Source organism: Crinia signifera, chromosome 5, assembly GCF_055691185.1.
Source record: "Crinia signifera chromosome 5, ASM5569118v1, whole genome shotgun sequence".
Lineage (NCBI taxonomy): Eukaryota > Metazoa > Chordata > Amphibia > Anura > Myobatrachidae > Crinia > Crinia signifera.
The window spans coordinates 265,606,784-265,633,967 of NC_139221.1; the positions used below are offsets into that span (position 1 = coordinate 265,606,784).

The 27,184-nt window shown below is 41.4% G+C and overlaps 1 protein-coding gene across 7 annotated transcripts in view; it reads left to right on the forward strand.

The window, feature by feature from the left end:
- Window positions 1-3,045: 3,045 nt before the first annotated feature.
- The window catches only part of DIP2C (DIP2 acetate--CoA ligase C (putative)), a 420,633-nt gene continuing 396,494 nt past the window's right edge, over window positions 3,046-27,184 (forward strand). The window contains exon 1 of one of the 7 annotated variants that reach the window (XM_083188980.1): window positions 3,046-3,612. In XM_083188980.1, the coding sequence (XP_083045106.1) occupies window positions 3,528-3,612 (85 nt within the window). In that variant the 5' untranslated portion in view covers window positions 3,046-3,527. The remainder of the gene's footprint in view (window positions 3,613-27,184) is intronic. The other 6 variants (XM_083188979.1, XM_083188978.1, XM_083188981.1 and 3 more) reach the window with 6 other exon arrangements.

The following is a 27,184-nucleotide window of genomic DNA, read 5'->3' on the forward strand; positions in this document are numbered from 1 at the left end:
CGGAAGGGGTTCGGACCTATTCAATACAGTCTGGTTTTTTTTTTCGACAGGTCAGAATGCTCTGACTTGTTGGAAACTAGATGGATTGGTGGTATAGCAGTAAATCCACGTGCTTCTCTCAAATCCCACAGGTTTTGGCCCTGTTTCCATCAATCTCAATCCTCCCATATACCATCATCCCGCCCATCTTTGTCGCTCACCCATTGCACTGCCAGGCCGGGTGAGAGCAGCTCACTTGGCGCCGCCCATGCTCCCTCCACCTCACGGCCTTGCTCACCCAGTCCCGGCGCCAGCCAGGTGAGCAGGAATCAATTCCGACATTCGGATTTGGCCGCTGATTTGAATAGGTATTGACGGATCCATTCCGGTAAATGAATGTCGGAATGGATCTGACACTAATTGAATATACCCCGCAGAATTTGTTTCTTCTTGTTATTCTCCAAAACAAAGTACTGGATCTCACAAAAAAATTACATGTTGCTACAAAATTTGTAGTCATAAATTAAAAGGTTGGTCCAGGAATAGAGCATTTTGATCTTCCTGGAATGGGTCATGTTGGGAGGTACAGTATGCGATATGTGGAAATACTTCGAGTTGGTTAGCCATATTGAGATAGAGAGATTTGGAATTTTTCTTACTGGGTAAACCTCTCAATCTATGGCCAATTAAGTAGTAGGGTATATACATGAGTGATGGGAATTTGCTTTGTTCTATGCGCAGCACCTAAGTCCACATCTGAATAAAACCTGATGCACATAACACAGAGGATTTTGGAAGTACAGCAAGAGATAAGTCACACAGATATAAAAGAAAGCCTTGAGAGCACAGCAGGCATAATGTAGGGTTGGTGCAAGCAATTTGGATAATAAATTCCAGGAGTTGTGTATTCTACCATAACAAGGTACCAGGTGAGGCAGCCATCTTGGGCGCACTGCATAGGATTACCCTGTGTGGAATAGGTTACCTTTAGAAGAAATTACAAAAAAATGGGGTGTGATTGGAGTGTAGAGTAGAGTCCCAGCAAGACAGTCAGCCCATTCACAAGTGTACCAGATGAGGCAGCCATGTTGGGCACACAGCGAAGGTTACACTCTGGGAGATGAGCCATACTTACAGTGAAACAGAACTACCAACTGTCCAGATTTTTGTGGACGGTTCCCTTGGTAGTATAAATAAACGTACTACTACTACTACTACTAGTCAGTGTCCAGCAGTAGGGAGGTGTGTATGTGTGTGGAAGGGGGGGGGGGGGCTTTGGGGGTTTCGCAGTTGGTAGTCCCCTGTGCCATATCCTGCTCTGCCTAGCCCCTTTTCTCCGAAGCTATACCCCTTTCTCATGTTCATGAACAGTAGTCTGGGTGCAGCGGCGTAACTATAGCACCGCAGCCCCCGCCACCGTGGGGGGGGGGGCGCTGTGCATGTGGGGGCGCCAGGGGCTGCGGTGCTATAGTTAAACCCCCCCAATCCCCCGCAGACTTACCTATCTCGCTGGTCCCGGCGGCTCCGTTCTTCTGCTGAGGACCACCACAAAATGGCCACCCCCATATAGCACACAGTTCTTTAAAACTGTCTGCTGTATGGGGGCGGCCTATTTCTGGTGGTCCTCAGCAGAAGAACGGAGCCGCCGGGACCAGCGCGATAGGTAAGGCTGTGGGGGATTGAGGGGGGGTTTGCATGGGCGGTGGGGGTAGGGGTGCTTGGGGGGGGGCGCCCCCCCTCCCCCTAATGGCAGGGGGGCGCCCAAAACGTAGCTACGCCACTGTCTGGGCGGGAGTCCAGACTGGGGCCCTTGGAATGTTAGAAGGAATGAGAATATGAGATGCTCATCCAAGCATAGGGGAGCCAGGAACATGTTGTTTTATACATGCTAAGATTAACGAGGTAAAGCCATTTTTTGTGAAGAAAATGTAACAAAAATAAGGTACACATTAAAGCTGTTGTAAATACTGATTTTAAAGAGGGCGTGGTCAGCTCATGAAGAGGGCACAATTAGCAAGTGACAAGCCGTAGTCTGTCTCATTACAAAGTGAACTCTACAGATGGCGCTGCACTCATCTGAGCGGCTCCTGGCATGCGGTCTGTCAGCCCATGCCAGCGTCATCCGGCCAACGGGGCGCACGTAGTTCAGAGACACTTGCACACCCCATTCTCGGCAATGGACGCGTGAGTGTGTGAGATACTCGCGCATTCACGTTCACTGACCCGCCTTCCACCAGCAGATGCCAAATACTGATATCTGGTGCGCTGGTGGCGAAAGAAAGAGTTGCCCCATCTGTATTTAATACAGTACTTCAGATATAGGGGCCCATTTATCATTAAGGGGCCCATTTATCAATTAATATTGTGGCTAAATCCCCAAAACGCAACACTGCCGCCAGGGGTTGTGTGTGTCAGTTCTGACTGCGCATGCGCAGACATCCTGGCACCAGGCTATTCTGGGATGGCAATAGCCAATTGTAGCCTATGGGCTACACACCATACTGCCAGCAGAAAATTGTGGTCAGTACTAACCGCGCATTCGCAGACCCCTGGTATCCGGGGGGTAGTGGTTTTCTGGGCAACTGGAAACCCCCTCTGTGTAGGGTGTAGGTTGTTTAGTATTTTCTCTTACTAGGTGGAGTGGTTGACTTAGCAGCAATCAAGTCTGACATGTATCATTTATTCTGCAGTAGTAGTGCTCTTTGTTCGGTTATCCTGTGCCAGAACAAAAAAAAAATGTAATTGTTGCAAAAATAAACATGTCAACAAATGTTGATATTCCCCTGGCATCCATTTTATGTGGCAGACATATCTTCTTCACAGACAGAAGCCACCCAAATGTGCTCTGAGAGGCCCTCTAGAAAGACAATATGTAAGGTCGAGGGCAAAATAATAAACATTAAATCTGACATTTCCACTTGTTCACACTACTAGTGATGTCAAATGTGGGTCACATGACAGCCTGTAATCCACGTGGGAGCAGGAGCACTAGTGGAAGGAGGCTGCACATATGCTGAGCCTGGGGAATGCTGCTGCAGCAGCTGCAGGGCATGCAGTGACACAGCCAGAGGGGGGCACAGCTTGCAGCGCCACTGCATGACTCTGCACAGTGCTGCAGGAGAGGGTGCAGAGCATGGCACTGCGTCTTTAAGGTGCACTGCCTGTGTGTGTGTGACTGGGAGCCCCTCCCTTTCTCCTCACTGGAAAGAAGCAGCTCTCAGAGAATGATCTGCAGACCTGCCAGGGTGGGCTGCCCGTCTGCTTTGTGTGCTCCGAGCAAATAGAGCTGGCCTGATGCACCGCAGCCCGGGAGTGTGACAGGAAGGGAAGAGGGCAAGGCTGCCATCCAGGGGGCACACACAGGATCCCCGGTACCCTGCTATCTAGCGGCTTGTATTGCAAAAGGGAGGAGGAGGAGGATAGAGGGGGAGCAAATCAGTGCATTTCCTCCGCAGAGCCCTCATGCCTGGCTGAGGAGAGCCCTGCAAGAGACAGAGCTGGGGGAAGACTGAGTGCTGCTTCCCTGCACCCCCATATACCGCCGGAGAATGGCGGACCGCAGCCTGGACAGCGTGTCCCTTCCCCTGGAGGTGAGAGCCAGGCTGGCTGAACTGGAGCTGGAGCTGTCTGAAGGTAATAAATGCATTGTGCATCTCCCCCCTTGTGTGTGTCATATGCACCCCCTAATCCTGCGGGAGGGGGGCTGCGGGTTTCTGAGTTACCCCCAGTGTTACCGCAGAGCTGCTTCCATAGCATCCTCGGCTGCTGAGAAGGCAATGATTAACCCGTTAGCTGCCCCCGGGCATGGCTGCTCGTTCATCAGAGGGGTGGGGGTTAACCCTATAGCTACCTCCTGGCATTAGCGGTCCCATACTCTGCTCCTATTATACCCATGCACTTTAACCCCTTCCTGCCTTCCTATGGTACTAGTACATCACTGTTGCCTTATATCCTGGCGTGCTAGTGGTTAAATGGCTGGATCAGTGCTGTAGCTGTCATCAGGGCCAGACCCCTCTCTATATGTCCTCCATTGGAGAAATCTGCAGAGCATTACCCACATAGAAATGCTTATTGCATCTGTCACCACAGCCTCCCCATGCAGTGGCCTGACATGGGTGATAGATGGGCGCTGTGGTCCTGCAATAATGGAATATCTCCGGCACCAGTGCCCAGGGTTCTCCCCTGCTCTTTGTGCAGGGAGTGAGCCGAGTCTCCTAGCAGCTGGGTTGCATTTGCCGAGATGCAGCCTCCTCACACTTGTGTTGCATTTAGACTGGTATGTCAGTGCTCTGGAGATAGTGGAAGTGGAAAATATTCCAGACCCAGACCCTACATGTCCTAAAAATATCATTTACAGCCAGCACAATGGCATAGTGCTCATTCTGTACAGCAGGACAGACACCACTGTGACAGCACATACCACTGTGACAGCACATGCACCCCCTCTCCCCCCCAATCCTTATTTATTTGTAAGCTTTTTGTGTATTATCTATGTTTGTTGTCAGTAAACAGGACAATGGTTGCTTTTTAATTCTAAGCATGCCCAAAGAACTGGCAAAAATAGGGTGCACCAGCCTATGGATCATTTGTATGCCGTGCTGTAATTACTGTCATTTCACAGTGTAAATTATGAAGTGTGTGACTAATGGTGGGAAAATGGAATTTATCTGTGACTTACCCTTTTGTCCCTCAGTTCCAGACTTTGCCTCAGTAAATTGGCATAAATCCTTTGTGTCCCTTTTTAAATACATTTGATACATTTTACAGGTTTTTGACAGTAACAATTGAATAATCTCCATAAATGAGTAAAAATAAATAAATAAATAGAATCTAAATACCTTAAATAATTAATCTGCTAAAGTCTGAAAGTATTGCTGGCATCACCATGGCAACCATGCTTGCTGCATCTCCAGTTAGAGAAGCCATCTTCGTATAGATTAAAGCAAACCTGTTTAGCTGTCAGTTTGTACTTGGCCTCTATCTTTATGTTTTTAATGCAATCTTGTTTACGTTTATTTTTTGTTTAATTTTTTTTTTATTTATTTTCCCCCCAATGTTTATTACAAATAATAGTCATATTCTACAGAGCAAATTAACCCTTGTGTGCATTCATTTGTTGGGAGAAATGAGACATTGTGTGGTGTTCTTGGCCTACTTGTGATTGATAAAATACATAATTCAGGCAAGCTTTTCACACAGAAAAGTGGATTAGAATGTTATGGCAGCATGTGCCTTACTTAAGTAATTAGGCTTTATAATCAGAGTCTTATATGAAGGTGGTACCCTTTATATTGTGTAATTGACTATAATGTTCCAAGATAATCCTTTTTGTGTTTTACATTTGGGCTAGGTTTCATTGCATTGTCTCCTTTCATTAGTAATACGTTTACTCTTTTTTTTTTTTTTTTCCCCCAATGCCTATGTATAAATGAGCTGGTCAGATGTGTAACAGCAGAACTTCATTTATAAGGGGGTCTTAATGTACAACATACTGTAGACCTAGTGTTTGCAATTAATTGTATGTGTTTCTTTACATGTAAAAGTATTTTAGCATATTTTAGAATATTTGGCATAGAAAAATTATTTATATACAGGAGTTTTTTTTTTATTATTATTATTATTATTGTTGTTATTATTATTGTCCTGTATCAGTGTTATATGGCTGAGAGTATACCTTTTTCAAAGGTCTCTGCAGGAATCCAATGACAATCAAACCTTGTACCTCATATCCGTGTGATGTCACCTGTTGTAAAGGCTTTAATACACTAATCCGATTTCGACCAATTGGGCTGATAAATCGTGTGAAAGGTGTCAAATTTGTATGTAATTTATTTCCAATTCTGATCTTATGGGCAGCCCCTTGCGCATCGGATGGCATCCGAAAATTGTCACTGCTGCACCAAGGATGCATCGTATCCTGGGGCGGCGAATGGGATCGCATAGGATACATCGTATGCAGAAGCACCGCCAACACATCCACAGTGTTGATTTGCCTCGAATGTGATACCTTGAACTGTATTGCGGCCTTTAGTGTATCGATTGACTGTACTCTTCTGTACACTCATCCTACAAAAATTGCTGCCTTCACTGTACATAAATTACAAGGAACTTTATGAATATAGGTTGAAAAAAGGAAAAACACACACACACACATCCCTTGTATTATCTGCTGTCTGTGTAAACATGACATGTCACCTACCATGTGCTTATCTGATGTCGAGTTATTCTTGAACTCTAGAACTGAAGAGATGATAGCAGCCATCTTGTCACAGGAAAATTAAGCTACCATATTTGGGTAAACAGATGTAAGTAGTGAGGAGGGTCTCCCTGCTGTTTGCGGTTAAAATCTGGGGCAGAGGCATGATGCAATGTGGAACATCAGTTGTGTAAAAATATATGTAATAGTTAACTATTACTGTCTAAGTGTATTCAATTAGCCCTAATAATTGCCAGCTCAGGAGGTATTCAATCAGCATTGTATACCCTATGGCATGAGACCCCACAGTCATGCAACTAGTGCTGCTTTCACATTGCCTAAACGTTTAGGACCGGTATTTCAAAATGGTATTTAAAACGGGTCTGAGCCACTAAACCTCTTTCACATTGCAGGTGAAAACCGTTTTAAATAGCATGTAATACCATTCACACATTCAACCTGTTTAATCCCCAAGGAACTAGTTTCAAGCCATAGAAATAGACCCTTTCTCACTGTCAAAAAAACGGCTCTGAAACGGGTAGGACACTGCTTATTAACCATTTAACAAATACCCTGGAGCTTTCACACTGCAGCTCTACCCGTTTTAAAAGGCTAAAAAAACGTCAATTTCCTATTTAAGAGCTGCAGTGTGAAAGGGGTATAAACCTTGCAGTTTACGCAGAATTAATGGGTTCTGTGCATAACTCCAGATTTTTGTGTTTATATTTAATTGAATAGCCTTCCCCTTCAATGTGGGTTTTTTGCTGGCAATTCACTATTTAATTACATACTGTAGTAACCTAGTAGTTGAGGTTAAAAAAAATACATCCATCCATCAAGTTCAACCTTTTTTTTTTTGCAGATCTAACTAAAGTGTATGGCCTAACTGTGATACCCCCTGGAATATAATCAACTTATTGTAGCTTTGGGCTAAATACCAATAATAGTGTTCATTCTAGCACCCGCTATCTTTGAAAATCCATGTAGTTCCTCTTCCCTACCTGGGGTGTCGCTGTAGTGCTTCTAGGACAGTGTGGTCTGTATATTAGCACTGATATGCAAACCAGACCTGTGCTAGAAACACCACAGCAGACAGCGACAATGCAGGCAGGGAAGAGGAATTGCATGAGTTTTCAAAGATGGCGGGTGCTAGAATGAACACTACCAATAATGGGTTGTACCCCTGGATGTTGTTTTGTTTTACCAGTAAATGTTTGTCCAACCTTATTTTAAATGTATTTAATGTGTCTGCCCATATTACCTCCTCCGGAAGGGAGTTCTGTACCCTTACTGCCCTAACCATAAAGAAGCCTTTCCTCCTATTGGTAGGGAATATATTTTTCTCCAGTCTAAGTGCATGCCCACGTGTCCTAGTCTTTGCCCTTAAAGCATAGAAGGTACCTGATAATTCATTATATTGCCCTCTGGTATATTTGTACATGTTAAAGCATGTCTCCTCTTTCTGGGGTAAACATTCCTAGATTACATACTCTATGTTGTTTGTTTTAAATAAGGTGGATTAAACAGCTAAATATGCATTGTATAAAACACTCACTCATGTTAAATATATGCCAAACATACCCCAAAACTCACACCCTGGCCTCCTTATTCCACTTTCTCCTTTCCAATGTAAAAGTAACTCAGTTCATCCAGACAGACACACTAGGGAAGTGTACCAGCATTCTGAGCTGAACAGCTAAAATCATTCATGGACTCCTCTTGATTTGTAGTAGAACAGCACATGGGCTTCTCTGGGGCCCCTCTGGGTAAATGGAGTTTACACCCTGTAAGTGCATGTGAAGAGTGTTAGAGGCTTAAGTGTAGCTTATGGGATAATCAGCTGTCACTACTGTGACCAGGCAGAATGTTGTGTGTGTACAGTATGTTACTGTTTCTATGAAGCAAAGTCTTGAATTTATTGCAGTATTTACATAGAAATGTAACAGTGTCACCTCCATAGAACAGATTTAAGCAGTCTCTTTTCTGAAAATGGCTGTCTAATTAAACATTCTATGTTGAACAAGACTCTCCTTTTTTCTCCAAGTTGCCCATAAATAGACACCTTGAACCTCGAGGTCACCAGTACTCTGTTTGCTTCAGTATTGGGGGTGGGAATGGAGACAAGATCTCCTCCTTCCTTTTTTTTTTTTTCTGCCTTGTAACGGTTTTAAAGGGCTCTCAGCCAGAAAGAGAATTCAGCCTAGTCCTGTCAGCAGCTGGGTGGAGCTTACAATGTTGACATTGTATTCCTTATTTAGCATTTAAAATGGGGTTGGGTTAACAAATCATGGGCAGCTACTATTAAATTCTAGTTAAGGCTTTGAGTGCCAACATTGCTGTGAGCGACCCTCAAAATATCCACAAAAAAATGCCAGCATCGCTCACAGTGACTGTTCTTTTAGTATACGGTAAATAAATACAGATAGAGCTAAGTCAATTAATTGAGGTTTAATTAAATATTGCACCCAAAAAAAGAATGAGATCGCTTACAAAATGCCCCTGCATCGCTCCATGTGTAGGGTCATAGCAATAGTGATGCAGGGCTGGCGATAATATCTAGTAATATCGCCAGGCAGGACCAGTGTTCTTGCTCAGAAAGCTCAGCAAATCTCCCCTTGTGTAGGCCCCTTAAGATGCTCAGTACTCCTACATCGGAATCCCGACTGTTTAAATGCCTGACAGTCGGGATCCCAATGACAGAGGCTATTCTCCCTTGTGGGGTCCACGACCCTCACCCCCATAGAGGGAAAAAAGCACCTGTGGTGAGTGAAGCGAGACCCCGAGCTCGCAAGGGGCTTCTTTGCGCACGCCCCCTGTCGGAACACCGGCAGTCGGGATTCCGATGTTGGGATACTGACTGTCGGCATCCCGATTGTTGGACTGCCAAACTACACCCCAGCTAACTTGCTGTTCCATTTGTGTATCGTAGCTATAATACATTGTCACTAGGCTGATTCTTGGTCAGTGTATGCATTTATTTCCATGAAAGAATGTCATACTGGTACAGATTTGTTTTGTTCTTTTAAGAGCGTGTTCCATGTTCACCAATGAAACATCTTGTCCTTATAACATGGACAGAATATAAGGAAGGAGCCTGACTGTTGCTCAGCTGCTGAATTGTATGTGTAGATTTAGTATAATATGTAGTGGGAATACCAGAGGCTATTCTGTATTGCATCACTCCCTAATCCATTTTTAACATGCTGCAGATGTAAAGCATATCTCACATATAGATTTCACCAGCGTCGCTGCTGTATGACCAGTGACCAAAAGTATGTAAGAATTAAGTGAATTCATCTGTCTAAGCTTACATAAAAATGTATACATTGTATTAGCTTCATTGTATTGGGTTGATGTTTCTGTTTTTTTTATAGACCATATTGGGTAAACGCTTTGTAGTAGCTTTGACAATAATTTGGGGGTATATAGTGTTCATTCTAGCACCCGCTATCTTTGAAAACCCATGCAGTTCCTCTTCCCTGCCTGGGGTGTCGCTGTCTGCTGTGGTGTTTCTAGCACAGGTCTAAAGAAAAAAGTTTAGTACCGTGTTAGCCAGTTGATAAGAAAAGTTTTATTGTTCCTCAGTAAGAAAAACAAAATAGCAATCTAGCAAATATGATACCTTTTAATGGCTAACAAAAATAAATGTTGTTAAAATGCAAGCTTTCGAGACTACTTAGGTCTCTTCCTCAGGCATGGTAGAGGAAGAGACCTAAGTAGTCTCGAAAGCTTGCATTTTAACAACATTTATTTTTGTTAGCCATTAAAAGGTATCATATTTGCTAGATTGCTATTTTGTTTTTCTCACTGAGGAACAATAAAACTTTTCTTAGCACAGGTCTGGTTTGCTTATCAGTGCTGATATGCAGACCACACTGCTAGAAACACCACAGCAGACAGCGACACCCCAGGCAGGGAAGAGGAACTGCATGGATTTTCAAAGATAGCGGGTACTAGAATGACCATTAGGTATATATTCCAATGCAAACACTTTGCCCCATACAGGAAACGTTTAGCTCTTTAGCTGCTTTTGAACTGAGCCTTGATTAAGGCTGTCAGAAATTCTCGCTTACGGGGCCTGATGCAGAGCTGCACACAGTTGCAGTAGTGTGTCCCCCCCCCCCCAGATTTGTGGCTAATTTACAAATGCTCGTTTCCTACACCTTGTGTACTAGCATTCAAGCTCTGCTACGATCTCAATGCCCTTGAACAGTGTCGTTCTGCTCAATGTTGTGCTCTCCTCTAGCAATATCCTCGGTTGCAGTGTCTTTTGAACTCTCGCTGCATATGGCCTATATTTCTGAAGAACTTCGTCTGAGGACGCAGCCGCTTGACAACCAGGAAAAGGCATTTTTTTGTGCCACCCTCCAGTCACCAACCTGGAATGCCCATGTTTTTTTGCTATCCTGTTCTAATGCTAGTAACTTCATATGGAATGCCTGTCTCTATGTAAAGTTGTGATTACACAATAGTATATTGAAGGTCTTTTCACTCCTCTTATAAAAGTGTCTTTTTTCAATCACGGGCGTTTTCGCCCCTTATTTTAGTCTATTTTTGACACTTCACTTTTTTTTGGGGGGGGGGGGGAGAGAGAGAATCAGGATGGGCAAAAAGTATGCAGAAATCGGTTGCTAATTCGCTGCAATACATGAATTCAAGTCAATTTTGACCAGGCGAAAAATCAGCACTGGGATTGAATGGGACGAATCGATCGGCGATTTTGCTGCAAATCCATACACCACTCACTACACATAAAGTAATTTTCCCAGTCTGTGCGTAACCCATGGCCTACAATTCCTGAGGTCATGGGTTCGGTTCCCACCATGTCTCTAAGTGTGCGGAGTTTGTATGTTCTCCCCATGCTTGTGTGGGTTTACTCTGGGTACTCCAGTTTCCTCCCACAATCCAAAAATATACTGGTAGGCTAATTGGCTCCATTGGCAACATTAACCTTAGAATAAATTTGAGTGAGTGAACATGTGGTAGGGAAGATTGTAAGCTCCACTTGGGCAGGGACTGATGTGAATGTTCAGCTATTCTCAGTAAAGCCCTGCAGAATGTGGGTGCTACAAGTCAAAAGATAAATAATAAATTCTGAAAGAGGTGATAATGGAAAATACTTTACATGGATGGTTTGGGCAGATTCGTCTCTCACTGAGGTTGCAGTTACTTTGAGCTGCCAGGGTGTTTCCTGAAATTGTCTGGGAGTTGTTTCCACTAACTGGGCAGAGGATCAGCTGAGGCTTCTATGGGCTGATGCAATGTACATGCCACTCTGAACAGACGTCTGCACTGCTTTAAAGAAGACTGTAATGAAAACCGCAGTATAGTTTGGAAGCAGGGGAAGCAATGAGACTGCTGCTTTATGAAACAAATAATTTGTTTCCTGCATTGGGGAAAGTAGATCATCTTTATCTGACAAACAGGAAGATGCTATAAACCCCATAATAAATTTCAGACCAGCACTTACATTTGTTGTAATTGTGGTGTTTTTTTTTTTTTTTTTACTTTATATTCATAGTTGACAATATAATTTGTAGTGTGATATTTACCTGTAGACAAGTGGATGTGTTGAAATTGTTTTGGGAAATTCTTAACTTATAGCAGAAGGTAACAATAATAAAGTTAGTGATTTTTTTTTATTCTTTTTTTTAAATGGGCTAGGAAAAAAAGGCAATTGTTAATAAACGTTAGTTCTGTAGTGAGATGTAACGTTGATAAAGCTTTTGATATGGTGTAATTTTAATTATCAACGGTTTGGCCCTGTACGTGTGTTTTGGACATTGTATCATGAGCATGAAGCCCATTTGTCTATTAATTCCTTAATCTTGCACTCATTCCAGCTAACCTGATGCACATGGCAGGGTTGTCCACTATTGCCACTGCTATGTGACTTGGTGTTAGAGTAGACTCTCTGTGGCGGCACTTTGAAAGAGAAACTGGCCAGCCCGTTCTATCATGGCAAGATTAGATCCTTGCCGATGATTTGTTAATGGTTTTGCTAATCTTAAGGAGTCCTTACAACTAATTCAAACGACATGTAAATATTTAAAAAAGATAGCAAGTTTTAGGTTTAATTACTCCAATGGCAGACCTAGCCTTTTATGAAGAGGCCAGAGATGGTTTTGGGACTCTTTATGCTTTTTGAGGTGGGCAAAGTGTCACTTTGTATATTTAAGTATCAGTATTCTTCCTCGCCGCCCCAACAATATGAAGCGACTCACATACCGCTTATGTTAAAGACTTACTCCAATTTCATAGGAAGGTGCCCATCTCCCGCTATCCTAAATATACAGTTGACATCTTTACACCATAATGTTTTCCTAGACCTCTTTCTGCTCAATGAAGAGATGCCTTAAGAGGGGCTTAATCAAGCTCTGCAGAAATGTGTATGTGGAGGCAAACGCCCAGAATTTTGTTTATTAAATTTACGCAAAAGACACATTTTGGGGTGTGCATTTACCATGCCTCAGACCATATGCTTTAGGAATGCAATGGATTGGGGGTCCTAATTAATAAGTCACATACTCTATGGAGCCGGATTTTGGTCCAAATCTTAGCTTGATATCCCTTCTGTATAAACACCCATTTTCCAACTCCTTTCAAGCTGAAGACCGCATCCTAATGCACCCCCACCTGGCAGGTATTCATATCCATCGCTGGCAAACCAGTGGTTTCCATTGTATTTATCCATTCTTGCAGGTCTCCTTTACAAGAGAAGTTCCCCTTATTTTTTAAACCAATATACCCAATCTTGCAGGGTTTCAGGCATGGAAGGTGCTCTCGTTGAGAATTACAGGGCCCTTTCTCTAAGTCTTTTATATACACCCTTTCTAGTCTAGTCATCAACTTGATGAATAAACAATTGGCCCAATCGCATGTATATGACATCCAATACGGTGTGCAGTGTTGTGCGCATCGGCTCGGAGTCTGATGACTGCACATAAGATAAGTCATATGTGCCCCCTGTCTGCAGTTTCCCGGGAGTACCTGCGATAAATCGCCTGTAAGAAAGTGCCAAATCGTAAGCGAGCCCTCCTGGGGAGCTGCCGTGAGACCTTAAGGGGAATTGGGTCTGACTTTTCCTTAGGAATTGTTGCTGCTATTGCCAGCCATTTTTACAAACACTCGGCTACTTATAGGAATTGTGTATAGCTGTTTTTGCACCTACAGTCAGGTCCATAAATATTGTGACAGCGAAAAAATTCTCATATTTCTTTACACCACCACAATGGATTTGAAATTAACCAAACAAGATGTGCTTTAATTGCAGGCTTTCAGCTTTGATTTGAGGGTATTTACATCCAAATCAGGTGAACGGTGTAGGAATTACAACGGTTTGTATATGTCCTCCCACTTTAAGGGTCCAAAAGTAATGGGACAAACTAAACAATCCTAAATCTTTTACTTTTCAATACTTTGTTGCTAATCCTTTGCCGTCAGTTACATTCTGAAGTCTGGTACGCATAGACATCACCAGATGCTGGGTTTCATCCTTTGTGATTCTCTGCCAGGCCTCTACTGCAAATGTATTCATGGACTTGGTCATTGCATAATATTCCACTAATTTGCTTTAAAAAAACTTTTTTATTTTCCCAGTATGCTTCAGGTCATTGTCCATCTGCGTTGTGAAGCACCGTCCAATGAGTTCTGAAGCATTTGACTGAATATGAGCAGATAATATATCCTGAAACACTTCAGTATTCATCCTGCTGTTCTTGTCAGTCACATTATCAATAAATACAAGGGAAACCATTTCATTGGCAGCCATACATGCCCACGCCATGACACTACCACCACCATGCTTCATTGATTAGGTGGTATGTTTTGGATCATGAGCAGTACATTTCCTTCCCCATACTCTTCTCTTCCCATCACTCTGATACAAGTTGATTTTTGTCTCATCTGTCCATAAGATGTTGTTCCAGAACTGTATAGTTTTTTTTTTTTTTTTTTTAGTTTTTTTTAGATGTTTGGCAAACTGTAATCTGGTCTTCCTGTTTTTGAGGCTCACCAATGGTTTACATGTTGTGGTGAACCCCCTGTATTCACTTTTCTGAAATCTTCTCTTGATTTGTTAACTTTGACACACATACACCTACCTCCTGGAGAGTGTTCTTGATCTGGCCAACTGTTATGAATGGGTTTTTCTTCACCAGGAAAGTAATTTGTCATCCACCACAGTTATTTTCTGTGATCATCCTGGTCTTTTGGTGTTGGTGAGCTCTCTGGTACATCCTTTCTTTTTAATAATGTTCCAAACAGTTGATTTGGCCACACAATGCTTTTGCTATCTCTCTGATGGGTTTGTTTTGATTTTTCAGCCTAATGAGGTCTTGCTTCACTGATAGTGACAGCTCGACAGCAACAGATTCCAAATGCAAATGTCACACCTGGAATCAACTCCAGACCTTATACCTGCTTAATTGATGATGAAATAACAATGGAATAGCCCACACCTGTCAATGAAATGGCTTTTGAGTTGATTGTCCCATTACTTTTGGTCCCTTTAAAAAGTGGGAGGCACATATAGAAACCGTTGTAATTCCTACTCCTACATTTGGATGCAAATCAAAGCTGAAAGTCTGCGGTTACAACGCATCTTGTTTGGTTCATTTCAAATCCATTGTGGATGTGTGTAGAGCCCAAAATGAGAATTGTGTCGATGTCCCAGTATTTATGGCCCTGCCTCTGTATGTGCTGGTGTCTGTGTGTGGGCTTCTGTTGACCAATGACTTTAGATCAGGACTGCAAGCTTGCAGACAGCATTGATTTAGAGTGCTGAGTTAAGTACAGAAACCTGACGAAATTGCTTAGAGTACAAGCACTTATCAGTAAGTCATTGGTCAATGTCAATTGTGCATAGTAGGGTATTTAAGAAGTGTGGCTCTATTAGCGTCATCTGTCACCCTGACATTTCTCTTAATTTATTTGCGGGTCATTACATGAATAGTTTTAAGGCATTCTATTTGGATTTAAACAATAGTGACCCATGCGGTTCTCCTTTGCTGCCTGACTCTCAACGATTTAAGTTGTGTTTGTGTAGTTGCTACCAAAACCAGGCTTCTTCATGGGCCCTCGGCAATGCTTACGCCTGGGAGATTGGCATAGCTGCTCAGCACCTCTTGGCTGGTGGACGTAGCTGGTTCCTCCTGACAGCTTAGTGCCTGATTCAGGCTGACACCGCATTACGAGGGGATGTTTACCATAAATATCCATTCACAGGGGAGCGTACAGGGGGTGAAATAATTAGATGGTCATCGATGCAATCTACATTCATCCTGTCATTCCAAAATAACAGCATGGCTCATTATCGGAACACCTCCCGTTGCTTAGGGAGATGATTCAATGGACACTATCTGTGCTCAAACTAATTTGTTAACAAGTGATATCATGTAACGGTGTTGCGCAAATAAGATTGGTTCTTTTCTGCATCAGAATTGCTGATGCCTTAATACTCATTCTGCATTCACACTGATATTAGGCTTAGGTTGCTGTGACAATTCTAGTCCCAGATTGTTTCTTCCTGTTCTATATAGCCACATGTTTTCCCTAAAGGCAGTAGTGTATATGATGTTGACGTGCACTATAGGGCTGTATTTATTTATCTGTATTTGTGATGAGAGAGTTGTATTTGAATAACATTTTTTTTCTTTTTTTACTCTCCTTCACCATCTGATCATTTGTTTGCTGGCAAAGTCTGTGCCATATTAGTGTCAACATAATACAAGCTGAACTGGCAGCAGCATGTAGCTCCTCATTTTGGCATAGATTTTGTTCCAGTGAGGGATGCAGTACATTCTATTTCTTGGCTCCTTGCTGTCCCTGCATTATCCTCATTGTATATCAGAAATAGCCTTGGATAGGACAATAGCAGGGGGCTGTGCTGCTGTCATGCTTGTGTGGAAATGCCCATAGATACTGGTTTTTACCCACGTGAATCGGCTGAGCACTCCAATATCAGATCCACACATATGGTAGTGACCATGTTTACTCGTTTGTGTTTTTTTTTTTTTTTTTTTATGGCTATTTGCTGAAATACACTTTTACTTGATACTGTAATGGTCTATTTTTCTAGAGCTCTCCCATTGGCCACTTGTAAATGAACAATGGTGGAAATCCCAAATATAGGGTGTGTGTGTGTGTGTGTGTGTGTGTGTATGTATGTATGTAGAGTGCTTTTTGATCTGTCCGTGTCACTATGTTATGTGTTTATAAAAACATGTTTTACACTGTGGTGCTTTTATATAGTGAAAAGACAAGATGGCCGCTGCACATGCCAAGTAAAGACCAATGCGGGATCGGGTATGAAGCCTCCCTGGAGGACAGGGAAATCTGAGTCTGCACAGTAGTGTACTCCTCCAAATAGGCGGGAATTCAGTTTTTTCCCCCATAAGTAATGGCTGTCTGATGGAGCAATTAAATCGTTACTCAGTTTGGGTGTGTCTGCCAATTTATTATTGTGGCTAAATACACTGTGTTTAACTGCACAAAGCTTCTAAACCCAGCTAAACAAAAGTGCCTTTTGATTGCCCAAACAGCTGACTTTTTTTACATTATAGCAGAAATGTGCGCGCCCATGGCAATTGAATTACACAGTCAGGTGGACCTTTTACTTAGCACAGTTAAATAAAAAAAAATGGAATCCCCTTCTCCACAAATACCTTTATCTCCATTAGAGCTGACCTGTCAATCTTATTGAGTCATGATGATTCACTCGCAAAACATTTTCTTGGCCATGTCACTCTGGCAAGCAATATGTGATGTCATTGGTGAATTTTATCCTGTTTAAGCCGTGGTCAGTTTATTTCTGAAATTATTTCAAATATGACCGAATGAAAAATTTGGCAAATACAGAATATGCAGATTCAATTAAGCATGAATTACTGAAGATTTCTGTCCTTTACAGAACAGAAATCTCGATTTGTCTTTCTTAGCACCTCCTATGGGCGTTTGGAGAAATCTTGCCACTAGTACTGTCCCTCTGTTTGTTGGTTAGGTATAATAGCCGTTGTAGTCAGACTGTAAATTGATTCATTTAACTAAAAAGTAATAATTCTAAAAAAGAGAGATGATGAAAAGCCAATCCCTTTTTGAACATTTATAGCAAAGCGCAGTCTTTTTTTATTTATATAATTTAAGGTCTTGTTTAATAAAATATATACCTGCCACTGTTCTATGCACAATATGGGAATTTTACATGTTCAAATTAAGAAATAATCACATATTTAAATGAAATGTAAATATTAACTATTTAATCTATGCTTTGTTACATCATCACACCCTGACTGTGAATCCGTGACACAGTGGCCTATTTCTGGTATGTATACACACTGGTCTGTATTTTGTCCGCATGTGGGTGTGTTTTTCACCCGCATGGTGTTGCAATGTATTTATGCTGGTGCTCCAAACCAGTTCCCCCCCCCAATCCTTTAGCTTGCTGAATTTCCACTCATCACTATCAGCTTGATTTTGCTCTAGCCATACGCCTGGTAAGTATCTCTGTGTATGCTCAAACTAAAATAGCCCATGACATATGCTAAGAAGACTTGGCCTGCTTGTGAATCACCCGTTGCAGCCCAGTTATACCCATTTAGCTGCAAGTGGATGGTGTAATGGTTAGCATTACTGCTTCACAGCGCTGAGGTCATGGGTTCTATTCCCACCATGGCTCTAACTGTGCGGAGTTTGTATATTCTCCCCATACTTGCGTGGGTTTCCTCCTGGTACTCCGGTTTCCTCCCACAATCCAAAAATATACTGGTAGGCTAATTGGCTCCCAACAAAATTAACCCTACAATATCTGTGTGCCTGTATATGTGGTTGGGAATATAGATTGTAAGCTCCACTGGGACAGGGACTGATGTGTATGTGCAAATATTCTTTGTAAAGCGCTGCGGAATATGTATGCGCTAAATAAGAAACTGTTAATAAATAATAAGTGGAGATATCAATGAGATGTATACTGCTCTGAATTTGCTGTGAGTTACCCATAGATGTGTATGCTTGGCCATGATTCTTGCGCAGTGCCGGTACTTGAAAGATCCCTGCTGAGTTTGCATGAGAGACTTTGCCGTGACTTGACATTTCTCTGTTCATTTGTTCCCTATTTATAATGAATGCACAGTAACCTTCTATGCGGAGGGTTAGTTAGTGTATATCGGTGCATATTTTCTACATCTTGCTCTCTTGTCCCTCATTTTGTGTTCCTCTTTCTGCTTTGGTCGCTTTTATGGGTCTTTTTGCTCAGATCTTTAGGGTTGTATCTCTTTTATTAGATCATAGTATATATAGCAATATTGAAGTTTGCATTTATTTTAGTGTACCATTTGGTCTAATGGCTGTAAAAAAAAAAAATATTAAATGGAATCCATTTGCAAGGACTAATGACACATCATTGCCAGATTTGACTACTATCTAATTAGGCACCTTGTTTACATAAACTTATAAACATACTGTAGATTTAACGGCATAAGAACCACGGCCCAAATTGGACACACACACACAAGCCAATTAACCTACCAATATATTTCTGTTAGCGGAAACTGGTGTCGCTGGATAAAATCTACGCAAACACGGGGAGAATATACAAACTCCGTCCTGACTGAGAAGCCTATCGGACTGGCTGCCTGACATGGATTGGTGACGTCACCCTTGACACATTCCGAGCCGGCGCATGGAAAGAAGATCCTCTCCTCTTCCTATGCTGTGAACTGGTGCATTGACCCGGCTTACTTGTTCACATTACACCGTGAGCGTGGTTGAAAACATGTTCAACCCCACTCAATACCCAGGTTGGACTGCTGGGTCACGACCTAGTTTATTTCAACTAGGTGCTTTCACACTGCATAATATTCCAGTTTGCTGGGTACTACCCGGGATATAGATGGCAGTGCGAAAGGGGTAATTGAAACTTGTTCAATGCTTAGGACAACAATTTCATATAATTTCTTACCATTTAAAGGTCAAAGTAATTAAAAACCATAATGGATTAGAAGCTTTTTACTGTGATAAATATTGTTACTCCAAGTTATGCTGCGATTGTCTACAGGTCGGTATAGTCTGCTCAATTAAAGCCCACATTGGTTACAAGTTAGTTTTCCACACACACCTTTCAGTCACTTGCATATGGTGGTAGCGAAAACTAATACATTATTGGTACAATAGCTCAACAGTGGTGTTGAAAAAGGCAGTCAAAAGGAATAATTTATTTCAGACTAGAGCAGATTATATTGTTTTTATAAGAAGCATCATTTTTGACTCAAGCAAATGTTTATTTAAATTTATCCAAAAGAAAATATGGAAAGAAATACACATGTAAAAGAGTTCTGAGGTAGTTCTACTGATAAGTACAAACAAGAACACCAATAAAGGTAGTCTGTTAGAGGATTTATTTAGGAAAATATAAAATCCTGAGTCATGAGTAAAGGCAGACAGAAAGAAGAGATAAGGGGAGAGAATGATTCTGGGGCACACCTTTGGAGACCCAGGAGAGACTGAAAATGAGGAAGGGCTTTGCGACTAGTGTAAATACAGCACTCAAATAACGCTCAATAGAATCCTTTACCAGTGCTGTCTGGTGAATCCGGTGCACACCAGGAACGTGTCATAAATGTTTTTAAGTAAAGTAGATCTTCTCTGAATGTAGCGAGAATTAGTCACATCAAACAATCCTTCAATATCATGGTGGCAACTTCTTGAAAGTAGAAGAACCTATAAATGGCCAAACCCTCAGCCAGAAATTGGGAACTTCAGCAACACAGCAAATGCCAAACATCACATGCAGAGGCATGAAGAAAAAGCATACTGTACTTCAGTGCTGCTAATAATCAAACGTATCACATGGTGAAACTGATACACCAATTCACTTCATTAGAGAATGGGGGTAGTGATATGGCTTAATGAGAATGTGTTTGTGTAAATGGGGAAGCACTGTGTCTTTGGCTTTATTTACTTCATCAGCAAAGATTGCTTTTGTTATACAGTTTGACAATGTTCTGACAACAGCCATCTTTTTTAGAAACCTTGTTTATGGCATTTTAATTAACACACAATATATTTGTGCAAAGTTCCCTGGTTACATGGCTCGGAGTCACTGAAAGTTGTCATCTTTGACTAGAAGTGGGACACTGAGCATAAATAGGCTTTCAGTTCTGCATGCATTGTTTTTGAGCTGTGTAGTTGTTGATATTAAATTGTGACCTGTTGAGACGCTACATGATTCTTCTTAGCTGTAAGTCAGCCAATCCTCTTGCTTTTTTTGACAGCTGAGATAAGGAGCTGGATGAGGGGTTGGAACAAGGCCTCTAAGTACAGTTAGGCAAAAAAAAAAAAAAAAACATTCTATTTAGGCAAGTGCATTCACGTGTGCGTAACACTATGTCCATCAGACCAAATCATATTACGGTGCATCAGTGTAAGTGGAGATAAGGGTGCAATACCAGCCACTATACATAGAGATATCGATCTATCTTCAAACCATGGGTTTCCATGTCATTAGCGATGGATTCCAATTTAGCTGCAGGGTTTACCCATGCCCGCTAATTCACTTACTGCAATTTTTCCCACTTGTTAAAGCACAGGTGGGGGGACTTTCCATCACAACTGCAGGAGGAAAAGACACTGTCTAGTGCTTGAAGGCCCATGCAGTCCACATTTTAATTGGAATGTATGAGTTGGCACATGTTAACTCTGTTTACCATGCAGGCAGAAGGCTGTTTTATTGAATATCTCTGGGCATATAACCCAGAGCTATTCCCCACGAGGTAAAGAGGAATTGGATTTGCATCTATGTGTCGTCAGTTCATGGATAGGGAAGGAATTCTCTCTCTACCCTTTTCACCATATTCTGCTTATCCAATGTGCTGCTTTCAGACTTTTGTGCATACAATATAGTACACGATTAGGGGACCAGTTTATCTAGTCTCTTTTACCCTAATACTATGCAGATTTAACAGCCAACTAATGCGGGAGATGCCAGCTATATCTCCGGCATTAAGCTAAATAATGATGCAGACCAACATCCTCATTCTTCTCAGAGAGTACTGCAGTCTGATCCTACTTACCAAGCTCCAAACAGCTTGTCCCAATTACCCTGCTCCATGCCATATTCTTATCCATCTATCTGAAACATAGGGATTCTGAGGATCCCTCTCCGGTGCAATGCACTTATATATTCACAACGGAATTTCTCTACCACAGCATAAGGCTATTTGCAAGAAGCTGGGACTCCAAGAAAAGCACCAGATTGATAATTAGATATGAAGACCTCCTGCAAATAGGGGCCCTAGAGCCAATGTAAATAAATGGAACACTAGGTGATTTAGTAGAAAGGTATTATAGTCCGCACGACACAGACCCTTTTTTTTGTACAATTGCATGCTCTTTACACAAAATGACATGCTATTTTTGCCCCAGTGACTTGATAGCAGAATACATGTCCTGTAATCACTGTCTAAGATAAAAGCATGATTATTATTGTTTTGTAAGATTAATTTCTGGTTACTCAGTCCCCTTTGGTACGCTGTGTATGTAAAGGTAAATTGCTGTTACTTCGAGGCCATTGCTGTACAGATTGCTGCTCCAGTCGGTAAATGGTTTGTGCAAATTAGTCTGGCACCTACCCAATTGCTTCTCATCGTGATTCCTAGGTCTCTGTAGAACTGAATGCAGCAACGACATTTCTTAAAAGCACCTTCATCCAGAAACAAATTCATAACCCATTCTATCCAGAATTACACTTATATCTTAAAGTTTACGGGGATTGAAACTACATATTTCTCACAGATACACAGACATAACAGACTAGCTTTCGAAGCTTGTGCTTTGAGAGTGCTTACTAGTTTTAGTATATTTTTGTCAGTTAGTGTAGGGAGTGACAAATAATTAGTTCTTCACGTGTCATGGATCCAAACTAATCTTAAGGGGTGTACACATGGGCCGACCTGGCGATCGTCGCTACTGGATCGATATCAACAGGCGGCGTGTTGCCGGCATTGGCCAGGAGGGAGAGCGGGAGGACGTGGAGTGGGGGGAGGGAGAGGAGGATGCTGAGCAGCAAGGAACTGTTTTTTTGATCTAGGAGATCAAAGCTGAAATAGACTTGTCTGCCAAGTCTGTCTGCTTTCGATCCCAATACTGCCCATCAGATCGAATGCAGCTAAGACTGCAATTCATGGTCACTTTTGGTTTGATTTGGACTATATTGCATCTTAATTGCATCTTTTGTACAGTACACTGCATCACTTGAAGTTTTTGCTTTGTGTTTCTTTTTTTTTCTTTTTTACAAGCATTTTATTTTTGTCTGCAAGTCAGATTTAGGCTGGGTACACACTTTTCGATACATCATTCCATCGACCGACAGACGCTAGCACATGGATTTAATAAATTTCCAGACTGCAATTGAATTTGCCCCATTGTTTGAAGAATGGTGGATAAACTGCTCAAAAGGAGGAAATCTGCTGTTTTGTGTTTTTGTCACTGGGAAAAAAAATCCCAACGGAATACTTAAATATGTGCACATCATTTTTACAAGTCTAGTTTTTTTTTTTTGGGGGGGGGGGGGTTATTTTTATTGAGTCACAACACACAACAGCTGTATATGCACAATAGCAAGCTCAATACATTAACCTGTAAAGTCTTAATAGAAATATATTTTTTATACTCCTGTCTGGTGGTTTCACTTATACAGTATTTGTTTTTTTTCCTATTGAAAGGTACTGGTATTCACCTATGTTTGGGTGTAATTTTAGCAGCTCAAAAATGTCTGTCACCCTCAAAGGTCAAATGCACAAGGTCACACAAACCAAAGGTTCACATGGCTTCCATTTCCAAAAGTCCATGCAGATGGTAGAAAAGTTCAAATATTTTTGGGGAAATACCCTAAAATGTGTTGACCATAGCTATAATGATCTATTCACTGTCAACCTAGATGTTTTCTGTCAGTCATCCAGTTACCCTTAAGTTTACAAATTACAAGAATAATTGCAAGTTCACCCCTTTTATACCAGATTTATAGTAGCCTCCGTTCATCACAAATTTTCAGACTTTTTTAAATTAATTTAGTTTTTTAAATGTTTCAATTATTTCCTCCTGCTTGCAGCGCAACACAGAAAAAGCTGCTTAAGCTGTTTACTGTTGAGTACCAGTATTTGCAAAAAAATACTGTCCAGTATGAGTATTCTTACTGTATGAATTTGTTGATATGAGATGTGAAAAAAAAAAAGAAATGTGTTTGTGTATTTTAATAAGTTAATAAATTGTATTTTATGTGGGGAGTTGCCGTTTCCCTGACCTCTGCAGAGCCTGACTTGTAACATACTGCAGTTCAGTGCACATGGCCTTGTCTCCTCTATTGCTTGACCTGGAGTATGGGCTGGAATAATGGTACCATTGTTCAGAACATTTCTTTCAAATACAGTCATTGGGAAGCCTGATATATAGATGGGGCTTTCCGGGGGCTGGTGATTGCAATGGAAATGTTATCTCTTCTCTAGAGAATTCTTCTGCATCCAGTTTTTCCATGTTCTAGTGAAATATAGCAAATATCCTAAAAAAGCTATACTAAAAGGGGTATACTATTGCTGGAAATAGTTTACCGCAAACAAATGTTGCCATCTAATAGGATAGCGTAGGGGGAATCCATTATCCACGGTAACTTATTTTACCACCATTTATAGGATATCCCCGTTGTTAGTAGTGCATCAGGTGCATCAGCCCCAGCAGAGAGATTAAGATTTGGGTGGGAGGTGTTCAAACTGAAATCTAAATTGCAGTGTAAAAATAATGCAGCCAGTATTTACCCTGCACAGAAACAAAATACCTCACACAAATATAACTCTTTCTGCACATGTTACATCTGCCCCCACCACCTGCAGTGCAGCATGGTTTTGTCCATTAGAGAAAAAAATTGTTTTTTTTGCGATCCAGAGTGCGTACACGTTAGACAATAAGCCTAAAAATATCGTTAGCGTTACCATGCATATTGTTTGTAAGAATCATCCAATGTGTATCTAGCTGCAGTGGAGCTTATAATCTATATACAATAGGGACATAAACATACCAATTATAGAACTTAAGCTGCGTACACACTACCAGATAAATGGCACTGATCCACTAAACATTTTAATGTGACTGAAAATTCTTATGCGACTTCTCCCTTCAAGAAGTTGCATAAGTGTATGGAGGCCTTTAGGTTGATGTTACTGGGGATACAACATGTAAGTGGTTTATATGAAACCTTATGTCAGGCAGAAGTGGCAGTTCCATGGAATATAATTAGTGATGATCACAGCATGAGATCATCAGTTTGATGTTGCCTATCTGTATGGTATCTGTATGTTTTCCCATGTTCACTAATGTGTGGGTTCCCATGTGGTAGGGAATGTAGATCTTAGGCCCACTGGGGTAGGGATCGATGTGAATGATTCAATGATCTCTGTAGCTGTGTGAAATAGTGGTGTGTTAGAAGTAATTTGATTGTTACTATGTAGCTAGAAAAGGGGTGCAGACCAGTGTTCCCTCTAAGCTGTGCACGCACACACAACTTGAGGAGCGTGCGCATAGACATTACAACAGAGAACGCACAAAGCAGCAGTGGTCCCTTTTTGCAGTTGTGGACTCAATGTGTGTTTAACCCATTAACTACATTGTGTGCTGTTTTTTTGAATATTTTAAATGTTTAATATCATTTTGAATTAAAGTTAACACAAATGCTGAATGTCATTTTCCCGTTTTATATAAGTGATGCACAAAAATTTAAATTTTCCTTCCAAAGTTGCACAGCCAAAATCTTTTGCCGCACACAGCCTTCGTAAAATTAGAGGGAACATTGTTGGTGCAGACATTTAAAAATGGTTCTACAAAGTTCAGTCAAAAGTCACTTCACAGTTCTCAATATGACATGACATGGATTGTGTTCGTAACTCTAGAGTTTGATAAAGTAGATAGACCTGAGAGGATTCAATAGAAAAACAAGCGCACACAGAGTATGAAATTCATATGAATTCAAAATAATTCCTGGATTGTTCATGCTAGTCTTTTTTTCCATACCAACCATTCATATATAATTAAAAAGAGATGTTGAATCCAGTGCAGAATCTGAAGCTGGAATTCTTCCATGAGGGCAGAGAAATATGTAAGTTATGTGGAAGTGTACTTTTAACCTTCTGTCTTTCAGAATGACCTGCTCAGGGTCTGCAAAAAAAATAATTAAATTAAATAGATTTTTTTTATTTATTTAAGATTGGTGTCAGTGGCAAACGGTTGAATATTTTTTTTTTATGTTTTTTTTTTTTTTCTTCTCCCCCCAAGCTGTACTCAGTTAAAAAACAAAAACAAAAACAAAAAATCTGTCTTTCTGTAATATAAGCTCTTCTAGTCACTGATGATTTGCAATAACCCATGGCTTAGATCACAGGGTTTGCTGTTACAGTACAATTGCCAGCAATGTGTGGGCCCCGGGTCACACATTTAATGGATAGGCTTCAGTTTGCATCACAATGATAGTCCTCTTAATGTATGTACATAATTATTCATTCTAAACAGTTATATTTTAAATATTGTATAATAAATAGTATTCCAGTGTTGTTAGGGCCTATACATATGGTGCATTTTTCCTCAGTGTGGGCATTGGTTTATTTGTTCAATACACAAATGACTCCCTCCACTCTGAATAGGAAAAAATCCTGTTGGAGCCTTTCCCGATGTGTGGCTGCATACACTTCCAGGTATTATTGTAGGTATAATAATGCTTATTATGAGTAGGCAAAATAAATGTTTTACTAGACATCCTGTGGAACTATGTGGCTGTTTACACCAGCCCCTGAAAGTTGCTGTAAAAAGTAGTATTCTTTTATTGGAATGCGCATATACTTGGGGGGCAGATGTATCAAGTCTTGGAAAGCAATTAAAGTTGCTAATAGTAACTTAACCGGCTTCTATCATTTATCTAGCACCGTCTGTGGAATGACAGCAGCTGATTGGTTGCTTTGGGAAAATTCTTCCCTTTATCTCTTTCCAATATTTGACGATACATAATGTACAATGATCCTGTTACAATTGTGTCAGCCATGTTTAAATATGATTGCCTATATAATAGCATTTGTACAGCTTCATTAATTGCTCTTCATGGCTGTTAGTGTTATTGTTAAGTATTCAGATCATATGCACAGCTCACCATATGAAAATCAAGTAATGTTGTGCTGGGTCATACTTGCCGAACTTCTGGCTGTCTCCTCTGGGGGATGGCAGCCAGGTCAACGTGGCACAAGGGGGCCTGATGGGGAAAATATTATTCTGTTGTTAGGAAGAGCAGAGGCGTAACTGCGAGATTATGTCATCGTCGCCACACCCCCATCACTCTGAGGTACCCGGCATAGTGGAACAGGAGACATGGACGTGTTTCAGCATGAATTGTGTCATTGGAACCAGCTGTGGGTGATATGCGCGTGGCTCCTGGGGGTTGCACGGGCTTGACTGCTGTCCGGAAGACTTGCCAACTTATCCGGGGCAGCGGGAGCGCTACCAGTTTTGAGGGAGCCTACTGGCCATTCCAGGATAGTAGGCAAGTATGTGCTGGGTTAATAATTTGTCAGTTTCTTTTTTGAAAACCACCAAATCCTGCCTGATGGTTATCTATTGAAGAATTCGTGTTGCATAGAATGATTATTCTTTATTCACCTACAGTTCTATAGTCCGGGCTTCAGTGTGTTTATGAAGGTAGATTAATCATTTTGTGCTGTGCTAAACATAGCTAGAGGAACGGTGTTTGTTGAGTCGTGAAGTACCAGACGTGTCACTATGGAAAGTCACACCGAGAAGAATACCCAAGGGAGTAAAGACTTGCTGCAAAGTGGCCAGCTAGATAACAGCAGGGGTGCCAAGATTTGCTAGGTTGTAAGCGAGTTTTGTTTCATTTGCAAGCAGGTAATTGCTGAGATTACAACGGAGTGACCTCAATCTGTTCTTTCTATTAAACTGTATGGTTTACATATTCAACAGACAACCCTA